This window comes from Chelonoidis abingdonii, chromosome 4 (assembly GCF_003597395.2).
Source record: "Chelonoidis abingdonii isolate Lonesome George chromosome 4, CheloAbing_2.0, whole genome shotgun sequence".
In the NCBI taxonomy this organism is placed as follows: Eukaryota; Metazoa; Chordata; order Testudines; family Testudinidae; genus Chelonoidis; species Chelonoidis abingdonii.
Genome location: NC_133772.1, coordinates 69,602,951 through 69,624,472, shown reverse-complemented (window position 1 = coordinate 69,624,472; position 21,522 = coordinate 69,602,951). Strand labels below are relative to the sequence as shown.

General features: G+C 42.4%; 1 protein-coding gene across 2 annotated transcripts in view; it reads right to left on the bottom strand.

The window, feature by feature from the left end:
* CAPRIN1 (cell cycle associated protein 1) overlaps window positions 1–18,110 on the bottom strand; it is a 75,112-nt gene extending 57,002 nt beyond the window's left edge. Inside the window, exons 1-2 of one of the 2 annotated variants that reach the window (XM_032770688.2) lie at window positions 17,936–18,110; window positions 17,413–17,618 (exon numbers count right to left, since the gene is read on the bottom strand). In XM_032770688.2, coding sequence (XP_032626579.1) covers window positions 17,413–17,616 — 204 coding nt within the window. In that variant the 5' untranslated portion in view covers window positions 17,617–17,618; window positions 17,936–18,110. The remainder of the gene's footprint in view (window positions 1–17,412; window positions 17,619–17,935) is intronic. The other variant, XM_032770689.2, reaches the window with a different exon arrangement.
* Window positions 18,111–21,522: the final 3,412 nt, after the last annotated feature.

The window sequence follows — 21,522 nt, the reverse complement described above, 5'->3', positions numbered from 1 at the left end:
ACGTCCCAAACACCTCATCCCCAACCCACCCCAGAGCCCACACCCCCAATCAGAGCCCTTACCCCCTCACACACACCCCAATCCCAACTTTGTGTGCATTCATGCCCCACCATACAATTTCTATTCCCAGATGTGGCCCTCAGGCCAAAAAGTTTGCCCACCCCTGTCCTAACTGATACCCTGGCCACATAATAAATATACTTATCAAAGAAATGCCTATTTTGTCAAAAAGAAAACTGCCAAAACTCTGACCCATGTTATTTCTGTGATCTTGATTTTAATATTTAAGTAATCTCTTTTCATGTTTAAAATTCAAAGTATTTATAACAGTTTTTCAACAAAGTGTTCTGCCATTTCTTGCAAATAATGTTTATATACTAATTTATGTAATGACTATATGGTATGATTTGAGACTGATCAACATGCTTCAATGCGTACATATAACATTTATTTTTCAGTGATAGTATGTTGTATTTATACTGGTGAAATCGATTTACTTTGGGTCAGAGTTAAGGTTTGGGTGTAGTTAACCTGTACAATGGGAGATGTTAAGCAAAACTGTCTAACACTTATCTTACGATAGAGTATGACGTTAGACAAACCAAAAGAATGTATGCTGCTGGATACACAGAAGTTTGGACACTCGACTGAAGCTCTACCTAGACTGCCCCTATGCAACTTGGGAGGTTTTGAATTTGAAGGGTCATCAGTTGGCTCCTGAGGAGAGAGGGAACAGGATGACTGAGGGGATTGTAGAGCCAGACTGCAATCAGGACAGGAAGTACTACCAGGCTCTTATAATATTAGGTTTTCCTTCTGCAAGTAAGCAGCAGAAGGACCACTGAAAGCTGCTGTTATGTTTATTCTGGTTAAATAAAAGTTCAATAGGTTTTTTTTCCAAATTTTTTTCTGAAGTCAGAGGCAGTCAATCAGAGTTGTGAAGAGACCTGCAGGGTCCCAAAAACAGAGTTATGACAAGCAGCCAGGATCGCCTGATAGTTATAGGCAAGTGTCCTGAGAGGAAACTTAGAGGGGCTAAAAGGGTTGTACTAGTAACTCAAAGATCCCAGAGTTTAATAAGTTGTGTGCCAGATCATGACAGTTGTAATGAAACATTTCTTAATGTTTAAGAATTAGTCCAGACTGCACAGTGCAGCTTGGGAGAGTGTGCAACAGTGCCATGAAGTGCAGCTTTGACATAACTTTGAGATACCTATAGAGTAGCCAGAGACACACAGTATAAAGGGAAGCCCCAACCAGATACTCTACACTGGCAGCAGGGACAGGACAGCACAGGATCTTCCCACGGCCAGCTATGCAGGCTTCAGGGCCAATCTACTTATATTATGAGCACTGAACAAGCTGATGTTCTTAACTACTGGTTTGTTTTTAAACTTGAGTTCTTTAAATAATTTGACAGATAATTACACTTTACTTGGTAAGGCTGTTTTCTAAAATAAAGTTTTAGATTTGTAAGAGTTTCTTTCCTCCATTTCCTCCCCCTACTCCAAAAGCATCTTCCCCCCCTCGGGCATATAAACTTATTGGTCACCAGATTATTAAACCAGGACTGGTGTGCACCAAGCTAACAACATGAAACTGATAAGACATTCACAATATGTTGCATGCAGTATAGTTGTAGTCATGTCATTTCCAGGATATTAATAATCAACATAGAAGACACTGAATTTAGCCATCTGAAATGGAAGCTCTACAACAGAGTTTCTCAAGCTGGGGGTTCTGAGCCAAAAGGGGGTCTCAAGACAATTATAGGGGGGCCATGAGAATGGTGGCTGCTGGCCAGGTGCTGAGCTCTGAAGGCAGTGCTACCGCCAGAAGAAAGGGTGACACGTTATGGTGGGAGGGATCACTTTTTTGGAGGGGCTCATCACAGTGTGAAACATTTTCAGAAGGGGTCCTAGCATAAAAGTTTGAAAACTCCTGCTCTACAACATGAAGACACAGGAAGCAAAACTTTAACAGTAACATCTACTTCCTGAGCAAATGCAAGAATCAAAACATCACCCTCTGTAACCATCTATAACTAGGACCCTACCAAATTCACAGCTGTGAAAAATACTTCCCAGACCATGAAATCTAGCTATTGTATGGGAGGGGAAAAGGCTGCGGGCATCACAGCTGGGGACTCCTACTGTATGCCAGACTCTAGCTTTCACGAGGGAGATAAAGGCAGGAAGCAGGGGTGACCTTCCAACAACTAGGAGAGGTTCCCAGAGGTGGGTCTGACACCAGTCCTAGGGAGCACCCTGTGTAGGGCAAGAGGAAGTCCCATCCCTCCCCAGCCTGGCCCCTCTGCGGCTCCAGGCCCAGCCCTCAGAGATTGAAGTGACCACAGCACCCCCTTGACCACAGTCAGTTGCCCACTCATAAGGCTGTCCTTGCTCCCCCAAAAAGTGATGACCCCCTCAACCCCATATCATGCAACCCTCACTTCTTTGCTGCTGTTGGTGGCAGTGTTGCTTTTAGAGCTGGGCACCTGGCCAGGAGCCCTGCTCTCCTGCTGCCCGACTCTGAAGGCAACGCTGCCACCAGAAGCAGCATATAAGAAACGGTGGCAAAGTCGCGATCCCTCTATAACAGCCTTGCAAACCCCTCACGATCCCTTTTTGGGCCAGGACCCCCAGGGTTACACCACCATGAAATTTCAGATTTAAACATCTGAAACTGTGAAATTTATAATTTTAAAAATCCTATGACTGTGAAATTGACCAAAATGGACTATGAATTTGGTAGGGCCCAATCTATAACCCTCTGACCACTACATACAACTCCAAATATGCTGACAAGCTCTGCAGACACACTTCAGAGAAACTGAGTAACCACTTACTTCACCTCACATACTCCAGAAGGGACCACCTCAGAAGTGAAAAAAATCGCATGCTCTCACCCACTGGAGGAAAAACAAAATAAAAACAGGAAACCTTGCAAAAAAAAAAAAAAGCACAATCAAGACTGAGCTGGAACTGAATTATCCGTACGTACTGAAGCTGGATTATCTGTACCCATTCACACACTTTCACCACTGTGCACAGTGCTAAGCTAGCTGTGCACAGATATTCACACATCCATACTTTCCTTATATACACCAACATCCCTCAGAATGACAGCATAGCTGCCTGCTTCAAATTTTACAAGACAATGGACAACCCTCAGATATACACCTCAAATACATTGCCAAACTCAAGCATTTCATCCTTACACAACAATTTTACATTCAACAAGAAACACTTTGTCCAAACCATGGGAAAAGCCATGGGTACTAGGATGGTACCACAATATGCCAACCTCTTCATGGTCTACCTTTGAAAAGAATTTCTGGATCAATGCGCCACAAACCATGAAAGATATTTTTTTCCTCTAGACAGACAGCTTAAACTACCTCACAGATTTCCACCACAAGTTCAACAACCCTCACCTGTCCATTAAACTCTCTCAGGAACATTCCCACATAGCACCAACTTCCTGGATATCATAAACAGCTTTAACAATGGAACCCTACAAACAAACAACTATATACAACAAATTCACGGATCACCATAACTACCTTCATAAATCCTTTAGACACCCTAAACACACCAAGAAAGCTGTTATCTTCAGCCAGGCACTCAGATACCACAGAATATGCTCCGAGAAGTCAGTCCAGGATATATACCATAACACACTTAAAACTTCCTTCACCAAACAAGGACACTCCACCAGAGAAGTAGATTGAATCATGGAACAGGCCACCAAAATACCTCAAAAGAGCCTATTTCAATATAAGGGGAAAAAACCCACTGACCACCACAGCCCTTGTTGTCACCTAAAAGCCCACTCTGAAACACACACAGGGCATCAAACTACAACTCATACTTTATAGGGGCCCCATCCTGAAAAAGAATCTTTCCTGAACCCACTCTTCTGGCCTTCCAAACAACCCCCCAACTTCTCCATGCTCATCAGAAGCAAGTTCCCCACAGATCAGGACACCACAACCCAAAGCAGCACTAAACCCTGCCATAACAGATCCAAATCTGCAGACATATCTCCACTGCTATAATGATTAAACATACCTTTCAAGATCAATGGATCCTACACATTCCATATGATATGGGGTATACCTCATCCAGTATACTAAATGCACCAACAATTATTCACTCAGCGAGCTTGTCCAGTCAATGACAATTCCTCCTGACACCACTAAGAGCAGGACTGGGCTTCTCTGCCACAAAAACCCTCTGCTTAAATACAACTTATTTTCTTTAGAGACAACCAAGTGCATGAGTTTAAAGAAGATTACATGGAAAGTCTGAAGTGGTAGAAATTAATAAGAGCTAGAAGACAAACAATGGTCAACAAGAGTTAGTATTTCAAACTGCAGTAATTTTTAGTGGCCTGTATCAGAGGGGTAGCCGTTCTAGTCTGGATCTGGAAAAAGCAACGAAGAGTCCTGTGGCACCTTATAGATGAACAGATGTATTGGACCATAAGCTTTCGTGGGTGAATGTGTCTGACGAAGTGGGTATTCACCCACGAAAGCTTATGCTCCAATACATCTGTTCGTCTATAAGATGCCACAGGACTCTCTGTTGCTTTTTAGTGCTCTGTAACTCAAGGCAAATGATAATTTCTCTTCAAACTTCAAAAATTCCCTTCTGCCTTTAGAATTAATTGAGCAATTCTTAGAACAAGGTAGTCATCCCAAGACAATTACAGAGACCTAAAATAACAACCAGCTTTCATTATAAAGCCATTTGTAATTATGGATTCAACACTTTAATCAACACTAAAATCTTTACCAATTGCTATAAAGCATGGGTGGCCAACTTGTGCCTGAGAAGGAGCCAGAATTTGCCAAATGTACACTGCCAAAGAGCCACTGTATTATGTCAGCAGTCCCCTATCAGCTCCCCTGCCCCACTTGCCAGCCGCCTCACCAATCCACGCCTCTCCTCCCTCCCTGTACCTCACACAGGATGCAGGATGCTCTGGGGGGTGAGGAGAAGAGCGATGGCATGGCAGGCTCAGGGAGGGGGGCAGGAAGGGACAGGGCCTTGGGGGAAGGAGTGAAGTGGGGGCAGGGCCTGTGGCAGAGGCAGGGGGTGAACAGTGAGCATTGGAAAGTTGGCACCTGCAGCTCCAGCCCCGGAGTCGGGGCTGCATACTAACCTCTGAAGAGCTGCATGAGGCTCCAAAGCCACAGGTTGGCCACCCCTCCTATAAAGCTTTGAAGACTAAGAAAATGTACAGACATTAAAAGGTGTGCTTGCCCACGCAATTCAGATTAATGTTTGTGAAATACAATATACTGGGAAAGATTTTGCCTTGAACAACCAAAATTCAAGTAAAAACTTTGTTTAAAAAAAACCCAAAGAATATCCTGATAGCCATAATATCAAAAAGACTACCACAAAACTCATAACACTCAATTTTCTTGGGGGATAATCACTGCAAAGAATATTCTAGTTACAGGTTGTAATCTATTTTAAAGAACAGGGCTTTTTAATTTTAGTCACTCGTCAGTTGTTCTTAAAATTGAGAGGTCACATATCTTGGGAATATAAGATTAATACTACACAAAACTATTTTTAGTCACTTGAATTTAAGGTTGGAGAAGAGCTACAAAAATCAAAACATATTACTGAAAAGTTAGTCCCAAAAGGACAAAAACTTCCAGTGAATGTTTCCCCCTTTTATATTTTGTCACTAACCCTACTACTTAGCACTACATCTGTGGGTAACCCACGATGAAACTTTTGACACCAAAGGACCTCTCTGTCTTCACTTAGAGGCAGTGAAGCCAACATTGGGGATACTGGTTTTAGATCAGCAGCTTTAGCAATGCAAGGACCCCCATTTTGATTTACAAATTTTCAGACCCAACCCCACACCCACCCACAATACCCCATCCCCACCCCACCTCCTCCCACCACTGCCCCTCCTCTTTCCAAGTGCCTCCCTCGTTCCTCCACCCCCCAGCACACCGCCGAACAGCTGTTCCCCAGCATGGAGGAGGCACTCAAAGGGAGGGGGAGGAGTTGATCAGTGGGGCTGGCGGACCTCCCTGGGTCTGCAGACTCCAGTCTGAAAAATGCTGCTTTAGATGGAAGCATTGTAAAAGGTAATATAGGTTAAATCTTAAAATTTTCCTGGCTCCATATTTAATACCATCTGAGGCTATTATAACTGGAAGAATTTTCAAAGTAATTTATTTTTCAGTGACTTGCACAATTTTACTATATTTGTCCATGGAACGGGAATATTTGTCTAAAAGAACCATTTCCATTAGAATTCTAAAAATTGACAAACATTTGATTTTGCAGTAACAACTTAAAAAAAAAGCTTGTTTTTACTACATGTATGTTTTTGGCTAAATGTGACCTAATAGTTGCTTTAAAGTTATTAAATACAGGAAAAAGGCCTGTTGGATCCAACCTCGTAACAGCAAACTTGGTCTTAAAATTCTATTGCTTACATATAAGATTTAGTACAAGTCTACATAGACCTAAAAGTCAATGTATTCGTATTTCTGGAATTTTCATTATTTCTATATGACTGAGCATATTTCATGTTCCTATGAAAAGCTGTTTGGAGATCTGGATTCAACCACTACTTCATGTCCTGTCACTTTTAAATTCGAGAGTCAACTAAAGCTATCAAAAGGAATCACTAATAGTAACCAAAACAGGAAGGCACAAAAGGAGGGGAGGGAGGAGGGGCAGAAAAACCAATGCCATAGCATGATTGTGTTCTAGGTTTAAAGTTTCTTTAACCATCATTTGCTGACAGTGACAAAGTTCTGACTGAAAGATAAAACAGATAGTGAAATCTTCTGAAACAATTCACTTTCAGAAACTGAGCACAGAAGAGTTCAGCCCAAAGGATTTATTCTGGAAAGCTGTGGGCCTGTGAAAGTAAGGATAACATGCAAACTACCATGCAAGATAAATTATAGACAGTGGCCCCAGACAGATAGTTACAGTCACTCATGCTCCATCTCCATCTCTGGAGCTATTTTAAGAGTAGGTTAGATAAATGTCTATCAGGGACGGTCTATATAGTATTTAGACTTGCCATGAGGGAAGGGGACTGGACTCGACCTCTCAACGTCCCTTCCAGTCCTAGAATCTATTAATCTAAGTCACCTCCTGCCAAAACAACCCATTTTACTCAAAACTCTACAATTAAAAAAGGCAAAGTAGTTAATTTTTTTTTAATGAAAAGGTGGAAAAGGTGTTCAACATTAGCCCTGACACAGAAAATTAATTCTCCAACTAAGGATTTCCTGAACTCCCAATAATATAATGCTGCCTGGCCAAGAGTTTGATTTGAGTGATAGCTAGCAACCATACCACTGTGGTCAAATTAAACCACAACAATGGGACACAGTAGGTGAGCCAGTTACCAACAGACAGATCGGAAGATACTTTGATGAGCACTAAACTATACCTAAAAGACCATTAGTCAGGTAGGAGTAAAACACCTTTGCTTCTTGCTCTAATAGTCTACCACCATTTAAGAGGTAAGCAACAGTGTTCAGTACTAGCTCAAACTTTAGGAGGGGGGAGGGATAGCTCAATGGTTTAAGCATTGGTCTGCTAAACCCAGGGTTGTGAGTTCAATCCTTGAGGGGGCCACTTAGGGATCTGGGGCAAAAAAAATCAGTACTTGGTCCTGCTAGTGAAGGCAAGAAGCTGGACTCAATGACCTTTCAAGGTCCCTTCCAGTTCTGGAGATAGGTATATCTTTAATTAATATTTTTTTGGATGCAGCATCTTAAATAACAGCATTGAGCATTACAGTTAGCCTAGTCCAGAGGTGGCCATGTCGCTCTTCAGGAAGCTAAGTATGCAGCCTTGTTTAGGTTCTGACTCTGGGGTGAGCTACAAGTGTAACTTTCTTATGTGTGGGGGGGGGGGGGAAGAAGGGGAGTGTTCACTGCTCAACTCCTGGCTTTGCCACAGGCCCTGCCCCCACTTAACCTCTTCCCACCCCCTCCCCTGCCATGCCCCAGCTTCTCCCCCTCCCTTCCAGAGCCTCCTGCATGCCATGAAACAGCTGATCGGGAGATGCAGGGAGGGACTGGGAGGAGCTGATCGAGGGGGCTGCCAGTGGCCGGGAGGCACTGGGAGCAGGGGGAACTGATGGGGGGCTGCTGACGTACTACTGTGGCTCTTTGGCAATGTACACTGGTAAATTCTGGCTCCTTCTCAGCCTCAGGTTGGCCACTCCTGGCCCAGTCAGTCGCACAATGTCTGACCACCAAAAAAGAAAAGTCTGCCATGAACCACCACCATTTAATTTGGTAACCTAGCTCTCTTTCAAAAAGAGTTTTAACTTTTGGAAACAAACGTTTTTATACAGGCTTCTCCATCACCACAAACTGGAAGAAAAGTCATTCCTGTTTAATGCTACTTTCTCACAAAGCTTCCAGATATTTAGCATGCCAAGGTGAAGTCAAAGGAAGGCAGCCTTGCCCTCTGCAATGCAGTGAAGAGCCACTCTAACCAAATGCATATTACCACAAACGGGATTCTATATGCAGACTAAGTGTTATTTCTTTTTAGTTTTAGACACAGTCCAGAAGGTCACCTACTGCATAAGGCAAAGATACTACTAGATAAGATAAAGAGAACGATTTACAAAATGACATCTTGATTTACTCTGTTAACTAACATCAGCAAGAAGTGAACATTTACCATCATTTAAACTAGGGCTATCGATTAATCGCAGCTAACTCAAATGATTAACAAAAAAAAAAAAAAGAATTGCTATTGTACTTCTTGTTCAGCCAACTGCTAACACAAACAAGTTTGTTTACATTTACAGGAAATAATGCTGCCCTCTTCTTATTTACAATGTCACCAGAAAGTGAGAACAGGCATTTGCAGGACATTTTTGTAGCCAGCACTGCAAGGTATTTATGTGCCAGACATGCTGAACATGCATATGCCCATTCGTGCTTCGGCCACCATTCAGAGGGCACCATTCAGCTTTCATGCTGATGATGCTCATTTAAAAAAAAAAAAAAGCGTGTTAATTAAATTTGTAACAACTCCGTGGGGGAGAATAGTATGTCTCCTGCTCTGTTTTACCCACATTCTGCCATATATTTCATGTTATAGCTGTTTTTTCGGATGATGACACAGCACATGTTGTTCAATTTAAGAACATCACTGCAGATTTCACAGAACGCAAAGAAAGCACCAATGTGAGATTTCTAAAGATAGCTAAAGTACTCGACCCAATGCTTAAGAATTTGAAATGCCTTCCAAAATCTGAGAGGGATGAGGTGTGGCGCATGCTTTCAGAAGTTTTAAAAGAGCAACATTCCGATGCGGAAACTACAGAATCCAAACCACCTAAAAAGAAAATCAACCTTCTGATGGTGGCATCTGACTCAGATAATGAAAATGAACATGCTTCAGTTTGCACTGCTTTGGATTTTTATCGAGCAGAACCTGTCACCAGCATGGACGCTTGTCTCCTGGAACGGTGGCTGAAGCATGAAGGGACATATGAATCTTTAGCGCACCTGCCATGTAAATATCTTGCAATGCCGTCTACAACAGTGCCATACAAATGCTTGTTTTCACGTTCAGGTAACACTGTAAACAAGAAGGGGGCAGCATTATCTCCTGGAAATGTAAACAAATTTCTTTGTCTGAGCTATTGGCAGAACAAGAAGTAGGACCGAGTAGACTTGCAGGTTCTAAAATTTTACATTGCATTAAAAAATAAAACAGTTTTTTGTACATAATTCTACAGCTGTAGCTTTAACTTTCATGATAAAGAGACTGCACTACGCTACTTGTATTAGGTGAATTGAAAAATACTATTTCTTCTGGTTTTTTACAGGGCAAATATTCGTAATCAAAAATATAAATTAAGCGTTGTACACACTGTATTCTGTAAAAATAATGCAGGGTCCTTGTGGCAACTTAGAGACTAACAAATTTATTTGGGCGTAAGCTTTCATGGGCTATAACCCACTTCATCAGATGCATGGAGTGAAAAATACTGTAGGCAGGTATAAATATAGAGCACATGAAAAGATGGGAGTTGCCTTACCAAGTGGGGGAGGGGGGGGTCAGCGTTAATAAGGCCAATTCAATCAGGGTGACTGTGTCCCATTCCCAACAGTTGACAAGAAGGGGTGAATATTAACAGAGGGAAAATTACTGTTTGTAGTGCTAACGAGGCCAGTTCAATCAGGGTAGATGTATTCTGTGTTGTAACTGAAATCAATATATTTGAAAATGTGGAAAGTATCCAAAAATATTTAAATAAACGGTATTCTATTATTGTTTAAACAGTGTGATTAATTGCACGATCGTGATTAATTTTTTAATTGCTCGACAGCCCTAATTTAAATATAAAATCTCATTTTATCTGAATTGGTTTTTAAGAACATTATTTGTTCATTCCATTAACTGGAAATATCTAACAGAAGTATTGGCACATACTCTGATGAAGTGGGTATTCACCCACGAAAGCTAAACACGGCCACCCCTCTGATACTGAAAATATCTAATATCTTAGGTGAATAAAATCACTCTTGAATATGCAAGGCAATACATGTATATGTCTTAACTTAAGGATACCAGTGATTTACCTATTAATGCCTATTAATCTTACTGGGAAGTAGTCAGTAAATTATTTGCGCATTGGTGACAAAATATACCTAGATATTTTGTATATCTTCCCAGAGGATGAATTTCCTACTGCTAGCAAATTTCAGTGCAGAAATACAAATACAATGCATTGTCTACAGTATTTTTATTCCAATCTGGACATCCCTAGTCTTCTATCCACACGATCAAGCCAACACGACCTGCACTTTTGTTTTACCATTCTACTTGACTTCTCCAGCAATACTTACTTCATGCTTTAGGGCAATGGTTCTCAACCAGGAATATGCGTATCCATTGCAGTCTTCCAGGGGATACATCAGCTCATCTAAATATTTGACTAGTTTTACAACAGGCTACATAAAATGCACTAGGGAAGTCAGTACAAATTAAAATTTCATACAGACAATGACTTGTTTATACTGCTTTATATACTACTATATGCTGAAATGTAAGTACAATACTTATATTCCAATTATTTTTACCATACAATTATAAAATAAATAGAGAAAGTAAGCAATTTTTCAGTAATAGTGTGCTGTGACACTTTTGTATTTTTAAGTCACGTGAAACTTAGGGGTACACAAGACAAATCAGACTCTTGAAAAAGGTACAGCAGTCTGGAAAGATTGAAAGCAACTGCTTTAGGGCATGTCTATACTACAAAGTTAAGCTGACATACAGCTACCACGGTAATTACTTCAATTGGCAATGTCCACGCTGCTTCTGTCAGCAGTGTGTGTCTTCACCAGAAGGGCTTGCATCAATTTAACTAGCAGTGTGGGATATTGTGGGGCACTGACCGGTCAGCCTCGGGGGGCCAACAGGCAATGTAAACAACTCAGTGTCTACAGAGACACTGAGTCAACTTACGCATTACCCCTTTCACGGAGATGGAGTTATTAAGTCAGTGTAGTGGGAAACTTACATTGGCGAGAGGGGCATTTTAGTGTAGATGTTTACAGACTGAAGTCGACATAAAGCAGTCTCAGTGAGTTTTACTGATCTGAGCTACCCTTTGTTCATTATCAAAGTACAATCTTTATTGGTTTTCAGTCCTTTAAATACACACATTAAGTCTAGCCAAAGGACTCTTTCAGTCATCAATAGCTTAATCCTGAGTCAAAGCATAAATATGATATTTTAAGAGTCATCTAAAGGGGAAAGCAGTCCAGACAGCTGGATGCTCTAAAATGTCATGGCAAACACACGCTTCCATCAAAGAAAAAAAAGTCAGCAAAATTACTTACACTAGTAATTGAGATATTTTGCCCAACTCACAGAAAAGGAGTCTATTTTCTCTTCAGTGAGCATGTATAACTAGTTAATAGAAGTTATATCAAGCATTGAGAGAAATAACTTCTATACTATTAAAAATCTAATAGTTATAAATGAAACAATGAGATGAAACAAGGAACTAGCGCCTCTAAATATAAAACTATTTATTTATTTTTAAAGGTATGAGAGCTTAATTTTGAGGGTTGGAGCTGGGACTTAATATATATCCAAAAATTAGTATATCCATGCTGCCATTTGGAGGTTCCAACACAAACGAATTCAGCTGTGGTTTCACGTAGTCTGCCTCCACTCACAATTTCACTACAGAAACCTCCAGTCACATTTATTACAACTAATTTTGAGTTTCATTTTAGATGACATTTCTTTGAGTCTGTTTCCTTAAAAAAAACAAATGCAGGGACTGGGCCCACCACTCTGAACATGTTGTGCAGAGCAATAACAGGACAGTATTAGTCAGTACTAAGACAGGCCATGCTGGATATCGAGTAACAAAAGAAAGTAACGTGGAAAAAAAAAAGACAACAGTCTCAGGGACTGATTTAGTGCTATTCCACAAGGAAACAACACTGACAGCCCTCCTGACAGAGCATGCAACTGCTTCACCAAAAGTACATGGAGATCAGTGTAGCAGTGAGAAGAGACTTTGATCACCATAGAGGCCTTAAACCTAGCAACAATGGTTGCTTCCATAAAATCTCTTCAGAAGAAGCTTATCACAATGCCCTAGTATAGACTGATTGTTAGTCAGATATTTCATGTGGCAAGTCTAGCACATCTATCAAGAAATGGAAGTAGAGAGACAAATACTATCTAAAAAGTTAGGCCAATCTGAAATACCCGCTTGATGTATTCCAACGGAAATTTCTATCTTACTGAGGATGGTAGAACCATTCGTGAAATATATACTGGCAAACGTCACTAAGATATTTAGACTCATCTACAGTTAGGCTACAAGACAAAGTTGGTGTAATTTAACTTAAATCTGTTTTAAAATTAGTGCTAACCCCAGGATGGCCACCTATTTTAGTTTAAACCATTTCCCAATTAATTTCAGCCAAGCCAAATTAAGGTTGGTTTAAATCAAAAGGCGTGTCTATGTAGCTGTTTGCACTGGATTAACCAAATTCATTTTAAACCTACAGTTGTTGCTAAATTGGTACAGCTTTCTCATGAAGATAAGACCTAAACTATTCCTATTTATCAGTTTATAGAATATGGTTTTAATACAGCAGCTTTCATATTTTTAAGCATTCTAAAGCTTCATAAGAATGGCACACAGTTAGCACAGCAAGTGAATTTTGGTTGTGTGTGGTATTCAAGGTGAACTGAAAGGCAGGAAGTAATTGGGGAATGTGTTTCTCTCCCATCCACATGTTGTAAAATGGAGACAAAATGTGCTCTCACCCCACTCTCAATCCCCCACAAAAAGCTTCTATATTAAAACACAAGAACAGAAATTGAGATTTAGGTCTAGCTTGCTTTTCCTGGAAGACTATGAGTAATTACAGAACTAGTAGGATTTTAACATCACACATCATGCAAGTGAAGTCAAGAGAGGTTTAAGTGATTTTTATTCAGACTGTTAAGACCTATTTAATTCAACTCATAAGCAGATGGAAGAAAAGACTTTAGACAACAGAACGTCCCTTGAATTAAGACCTAAGGAAGCTCTTAACACATGAGACCTTCAAGAAGTCCAAAACCAAGATTCTGCATTCCTGATCTTTCTTAAAGGTAAAAACACACCCTCAGGCTTTCTTTATACATCTAGAAGTTTCTTCTATTCCCCTTTAAACTTAGGCTCTTGGGAACTTTTCTTAACATTCCTTGTTTTCAGTTTGCTTCAGAACTAAAAACAAATACCACTAACAATTTAGTATAAATACCTGCAATTACTATAGTTTCTAGCTTGAATTATTTTCAACATATTTTGAACAAATACTGTATTGTAATTGCAAAATTACTACTACTTGAGTTTAGCAATATCATTTTACTCTTACAGATCCAGCTAATGAAAATGAGAGATTAAAAAGACTTCTGAGCCAAGATGTAGCATTTCTGATTTCTACAGCAAAAGTGCACTTATTAGACCACAAGCCACACTTACCATTTAAGATTTAAATATCTAAAATTGCACAGGTCACCAAATCAACTGTAGTTTTACTTTGTTCTTAGCTAATAAACATTGAAAATTTAACTCCATTGTCCTTCTAGATGAATGCCTGCAAACTCCTTTAGTGAAAGCATTTAATCTTTCACATTATCAAACGTTTTCACATTTAACATTTTTCATCCACTTGTCTCTAGACTCTGTATAATTTCTGACCTTATCCTTTATACGCAAAACATCTTCAGAAATTTAGATCATACAACTACATTTTTTTTTTAAATACTGCATTTAAGAATCAGCATGTGATCACAAACAATACATAATCACATATAAATATTGCATATCTAGCCTCTGTCATTTCCTTACTTCTGATTACTTAGCCACGCAATCTTCAAAACTTCAAAAAAAAAATCAAAGGTTTTAAAGACGGAAATAAATCCATAGTTTAACAATTTGGCTTGACACATCCAAGAACCATTTATCCTATGCACATTATGAGGTCTGCAGCAAGACTTCAGAATCATGCAGGAGCTCTTGTCCCCTTCACACACTTTCATCACTGTGCTCAGTGCTAAGCTAGCTATGCACATGCAACCTGATCTTAACTGCACACTTTGTTCGCAACAAGAAAAAAGCAAAATATAGTGCTAATACACAATAATTTCTCAAGTCAAAAGCAATTCACACCACAACCACTCAAAGGTGGTTCTCCTCTATGAGGGAAGTTTCCATGCCAAGTTTCAGAAAGTAATAAGCCGTTATAATGAAATGCTCATGACATCTTAATTAAAGCAGTGACTACTGCTCTCTGTATATTATAACAGGTATAGGGAACTAACAGAGACTGAGGAATTCACAAGCTAAAACATCCCAAATTGCATGCATTTGTATCAGAATTCTGAGGTCTTCTACTTATAACTTTCTAGTTTAAGATACTCTCCATACAATTTTACCAGAAAGTCCATCAAAACAGTGGTTCTCAACCAGGGATATGCGTACGCTGGGGGTATGCAGTGGTCTGCCAGGAGGGTACATCAATTCATCTAGATATTTACCAAGTTTTACAACAGGCTACATAAGCACTAGCAAAGTCAGTACAAACTAAAACTTCATACAATGACTTGTTTATATCGCTCTACATGCTATACACTGAAAAGTACAATTTTTATATTCCAGTTGATTTTATAATTATGTGGTAAAAATGGGAAAGTAAACAATTGTTCAGTTATACCGTGATACTTTTGTATTTTTACATCTGATTTTGTATGCACGTAGATTTTAAGTGAAGTGAAACTTGGGGGTATGCGAGACAAATGAGACTCCTGAAAGGGGTACAGTAGTCTGGAAAGCTTGAGAACGACTGCATTAAAAGACAAACATTTATTAACATGTAAGTTTCTTTAAAACTTTAGAAACTGCTGCATATAGACAGCAACCGGTAAAAGTAACCAGCAAAGGCAAAAATGCTGTACTTGTGCAGTTTTTGCTTGTTTTAGGGTAGAAGGTCTGGAGAGCTCTTCTCCCCACCTCCCTGCCCCCCCACTCCCCTAATTTTTAACTGAAAATTCAAGTTGTGTCCACCCCAGAAAACTAGCAGATTTATGATATTGTTTTTTATTCAGACCATTTACAATCTACTTAATTCACTTAAAACTCCTGGGGGAAGTTTTAAGAATTGACTGAAAATCTCCAAACCTTCAGTTAAAGACTAAGATTTTGTCTACACATAAGCTTGCACTGATTTAACTGTTTAATATCACACCTTTACATATACAACTATAAGTCTGTCTACAAAGTATGAGAGAACTCCCCTGCCATATTTTAAAGTAATACAAAAAGCCTTCCCCCGCTCTCTTTAAAAAGAGAACACTTAATATTACTGCTATTTCTAACAGGAAAAAAAAAAGGCAGTGTACTCATGCATACAGGTGTAAAGCAGGTAGAATTTTTGGCCCCTTTGCAGGTCACCTTTACAGCCTCAATATAGTGAATTCCTCCCAAACTAGATTACTCATATTTCAAGTTTTGTCTTGAAATAAAAGTGAAACAGAAAATTTCATAACTGAATTCATGTTTTTTTAAACATTAAAAACAAAAGTAGAATTAAGAGATTAACCTTACAGCAAGTCAGAATTTTTTGGTAGCATCCCAAGTTTTATCCTGTAAATATACTGATTTCTCAAGTGTATTACCAAAATGCCAGAGCTTTAAATGGGGAGGGGGGGCAATAACCATTCAAACTTACGTTTGCTCCTGTGTCCTATTACATTTATCCATTAAGCTTTGGAGAACAGGGCCACTTGCGTGGGACGTTCCATATGACACACAGCATCACGTACACAACTGGTACCATAGAAATGATAAATAACCACAACACCGTCACTCTCCTTAGGCAAACAGACCCTCTGAGATTAACTGATGTTCCCACAACAGTATAATATCCTAGATGCCTTCGAGTCTTGGTTGCGAGACCCATACAGAGGGAGCCTCCAGGGGCTGGGAATCTCCGGTAGGATGGCCGGCTGCCCCGGCTTTGTGCTGCCAGTGCCTGTTCACACAATGCAGCTGCCTCGGAGAGGCTGAGACTGCTTCTCACCGCCGCCATGTTAGCTTCAGCCTCCATGTGCACAGTCCGTGAGCCCCACAGACTGCAGATTCTATCGCCCCGCACCCACCCAGCTCTCTGTCCTGGGGGGAGAGGGCCGCTACTCCATGGGGTGGTTACAAGCCCAATTCATCCTCCGCAAAGGCTGAGCACGCGAAGCCCTCAGCCCACAGGAACAAAGGGGTGGGGAGAAGGGGAGCTGAGGTTCACCGTACCGGTGTCTCACTGGGGGCTGGGACACCGACCGCGACTGAGAGAACGGGAAAGGGGGCAGCAGCGGCCCCTCCTGCCTGGGTCCGAGCCCAAAGAGCCTCATGAGGGGGACGCGCATCACCCCGCGCTGGGCTTTGCGGACAAAGGGCTGCGCGCTGGGCCGAGCGGTACAGGAATTCCCCGGGCGAGGCGGCCGCTCTTCTGGAACCTTCTGGCGGGAGCCTCCGCCGGGCCCACACCGGGAACGCCCCGAGCAGTCCCGCGGGGACCAGGCTGGCAGGAGCAGGAGCACCGGTACCCGGAACCTCGCTCCCCGCGCAGCGGGACAGGGGCCGGCCAATCCCCGCCGTGGCTGATGGGAAAGGTGATTCCGCAGCCCCGGCGTAAGCCAGAACAACAGGCCGCCGGGGAGCTGAAACCCCTGGGCGGGGCAGGGAACCTGGACACCGAGAGGAAAAGTGCGGCCAATGAGTCCGGGGAGGGCTGGAGCAGAGGAAGCCGGAACACGGGAGTGGGTGGCAGGGCCCAGACGGGGGGGCGGGGAGCTTCAGTACCTTCTTCTTCTCCAGGTTGCGCAGCTTCTTGTCGATCACTCCTAGGATCTGCTTCATGGCCTCGGTCTGCACCGAGCTAGTGGTGCCGCCCGCAGCCGCTACTGCCTGTGGGGGAGCCGCTGCCGGGGCGGCCTCGCTACCTGCCGGCACTGGCCCCACTTTGCCGCTGCTACTCGCCATAGTGCTGTTGGTAGCCGAGGGCATCTCTACAGGCGAGAAAAGAGAGCGCGTTAAAGGGGATGGCTGGACGGGCCGCCGGAGGGGACACGGGGGAGGGCGCCCGCGCGCACCCACAACCTTCCTCACCCACCCCCAGGACGCGCGTCGGGGCCGCACCTGCAGGCGCGCGCCCAACGATCTCGCCACCGAATTGATTCGGCTCTGTCCGCCTGCGACGAGAGCGCTCGGGCATCATGTGACCAGCAGCCTGCTGGCGCCGCTCGCCCCCTATCCCCGTTCAACGGTCATTCACGGAAACCCTCCCGACCCCTGTGTCTGGAACCCATCGTCAACCCCCCCTCACCGTGTGTGTGAGTGTCCCAAGGGGAAGGGGCTCAGTGCGCTGCGCTCTCGCTATGGTGAACAGCCCACTCCGGCCCCGCCGCTCCTGCTACCTCTGCACCGAGCTACTAAAGGAAGAGACGAGAGCGCGCGCGCCTGAGACAGGCAGGGCCGGGTTGCGAGCGAGCGAGGGGTCCTCGGCGGCAGGGTGTGTCTTCGTAGAACGCCTGAGCCACTGGCCGCTGTGCAGGCCATAGCGGGACGGGCTCAGGGGTGCGGCGCGTACCCATCGTGCATCCAACAGTCTCCCTTCCAAGTGCCGAAGCCTTCCCGGGCCGGGTCGTTCAGGCGCGCGCTGGCCGCTTAAATCCGGCATACAATGGGAAGGGCAGAGGGGCTCTTGGCAGGACCCCGCGGGAACGGGCTGGGCAATGGGAAATCTTCTTTCTAGGGACGCATTGGCCCCACTGCGTGCGAGCCCGGCCCGGGGAGCGGGAGCTCCGGCCCCTTCTCCAGTGGGATCGGTTGCGTGGATCCCCCGGAGGGGCTCTAACCCCCCCCCAGGGCAAAGCCGCCGAGCACTGGAACTGGGGTCGCTTGGCTCCGCTCGCAGGCGGGGAGGCGCCCGGTGGGCTGGGCAGGGGCCGCCGAGCCTGACCCGTGGTGTCGCGCGCTGGGCATTGTAACCAGCGGCGCCAGAACAAGGCCGCCCGCAGCACGCGGGAGCCCCGCTGTGTTTCGAGACAAAGAAGCCCCATTGCCCGAACGGTACAGGACAGTGGCGCTTTGTCCCCGTGAACTTCTGACCCGCAGACGTGTGGCTTGAAAACTTGTAGTTTTTGCCTAATCCGCTCACGCTCAGTAGGCTGCTCCTTACTGGGTAGGCTCATGGGATGTTTGGTACCACGTAAGGAGCATCCCTGAAACAACAGGATGGGTGATCAGCCTCTCCAATGCGAGCCACCTGCCACATCCACATTTGGGGGTTGAGATCTAATATATGCACTGTAGTCGCCGACAAGCAATTGCCTCTCTTTCCTTATCTGCCAGGTGTGGTGTTAAAGGTTCCTGTGTCTTTCTTGCAGATATTGATGCCAGTCTAATATTTACATACATATTAAACTTTATATACATTTCTGACATCAGGTAGTAAAATGAATCCAACCCCTTTAGTGCTATTAATGTTGTGTGCTGTTGCTGGACTTTGATTTCTGGTCCAGGTAACTAAAAGCCTGTTACTTTATTTCTTTATCATTTGCAGGAATTAGCAGTGAGACAATACCAGGTTTGTGTTGTACAAAGGCAAATTTGTTTTCAAAATGAGTGCTATACCTTTTTTAAGGAGATACCAGTGTGAGATCAGGAAGCAACTGAAATGCCCCGAAATGTGGCAAACCAAGCTGGAAAGGCTTTGGCAATTATTCAGCTGCCCTTTTTTATAATACAGAGGGAATGTTTTCCCTGGTATTTTAGGGAGAGAAATGCCCCTTACATTTCTTGTGAATTTGATAATTAGCTAACTTGTGTTCCTATACTTATTTTCTGTTCCTCATTTTACAGCTAATTTTAGCTCCATGCTAAGCAAACCTGCTCTCTGGCTTTGCTATAATTTCTGACAAATAGTTTGCAATAGTTAATGTCCTTGCATATATGAAGTATCATTTATTCAAAGTGCTGTGCATGTTGATGGTGCAAACTATATTAAGGAAGCAATTCATATAAGTGTAGCCACCTCCAAGATGAAACATAACTGTATAACAGTAACATTACACAAGTTTGATCTAGAAGTGAAGAATACCTTTTCTAGCTGTCATTACAAAGGAACATTTCAGGTAGATCCCAAAGGGTAGCATTTGGGTGGTTGTTCATCTACATTGGAGGGTCTTTGTTGTGAATCCCTCCGGTTTATTTACATGAGATTATTAAGTTAGTAGAGAGACTGGGGGCCAATTTCAATTCTTGGGTAGAAATAGAAATGTAGGACTGGAAGGGATCTCCATAGGTTATCTAGTCCAGTCCTCTGCACTGATGCAGGATTAAGAATTATCTAGACCCGAGAGGTGTTTAACCCATTCTTAAAAATCTATAATGATGGCAATTCCACAGTCTCCCTAAGTAATTTGTTCTAGTGCTTAACTACCCTGACAGGAAGTTTTTCCTAATGTCTAAACTAAACCTCCCTTGCTGCAATTTAAGACCATTACTTCTTGTCCAGTCCTTAGTGGTTAAGGAGAACAATTTATCATCCTCTTTATAACAACCTTTTACATACACTGCTACTTCGATATAATACCACCCGATATAACACGAATTTGGATATAACGCAGTAAAGCAGTGCTCCGGAAGAGTGGGGCTGAGCATTCCGGTGTATCAAAGCAAGTTCAGTATAACACGGTTTCAGCTATAACGTGGTAAGATTTTTTGGCTTCCAAGGACAGCGTTATATTGAGGTAGAGGTGTACTTGAAGACTATTATCAGGCTGGAGGGAGGGGACCCTCAGTCTTATGTTTTCCAGATTAAACAAGCCCAATTTTTTAATCTTTCCTCAAAGGTCATGTTTCTAGACTTTCAATAATTTTTGTAGCTCTCCTCTGGACTTTCTCCGGTTTGTCTACATCTTTCCTAAAATGTGGTGCCCAGAACTGGACACAACAACCCAGTTGAGGCCTTATCAGAGTAGAGTGGAAAAATTACTTCTTGTGTCTTGCTTATACCACTCCTATTAATACATCCCAGAATTATGTTTGTTTTTTTGCAACAGTATTACATTCTTGACCCATATTTCATTTGTGATGCACTATAACCACCAGATCCTTTCCTGCAGAACTCCTTTCTACAAAGTCATTTCCCATTTTGTATTTGTGCAATTGGTTATTCCTTGCTAAGTGTAGTATTTTGTATTTGTCCTTGTTGAATTTCATCCTGTTTAACTGAGGCCATTTCTCCAGTTTGTCAAGATTATTTTGAATTCTTATCCTGTCCTCCAAAGTGCTTGCAACCCCTCCCAGTTTGATATCATCAGCAAATTTTGTATGTTCTATGCCATTATTCAAGTTATTTCTGAAGATACTGAACTGAACCAGACCCAGGACACATCTCTGAAGGATCCCACTTAATATACTCTTCCAGCTCAAATGTGAACCACTGCACTATATAAGTACTCTGAGTACGATTTTCCAGCTGGTTGTGTTCCTATTTTGTAGTAGGTTTACCTAGGTTATATTTCTCTAGTTTGTTTATGAGACGGTCATGTGAGACTATCAAAAGCCTTAGTAAAGTTGAGATATATGATATGTATTGCTTTCTCCCATCCATAAGGCTTGTTACTCTATCAAAGAAGCCTATTAGTTGGTTTCACAGCGTTTGTCTTTGACAAATGCCTATTGACTGTTACTTATTACCTTATTTTCTTCTAGGTTCTTATACATTCATTGTTAGATTATTTGCTCCGTTATCTTTATGGAGCAAAATAAATTAAGTTGACTGGTCTGTAGTTCCCAGGGTTATACTTATTCCCCTTTGCTAAATAGGTATTCTATTTGTTCTTTTCCAGCCCTTTGGTATCTCTCCCATCCTCCACAAGTTCTGAAAGATAATCATTAGAGGTT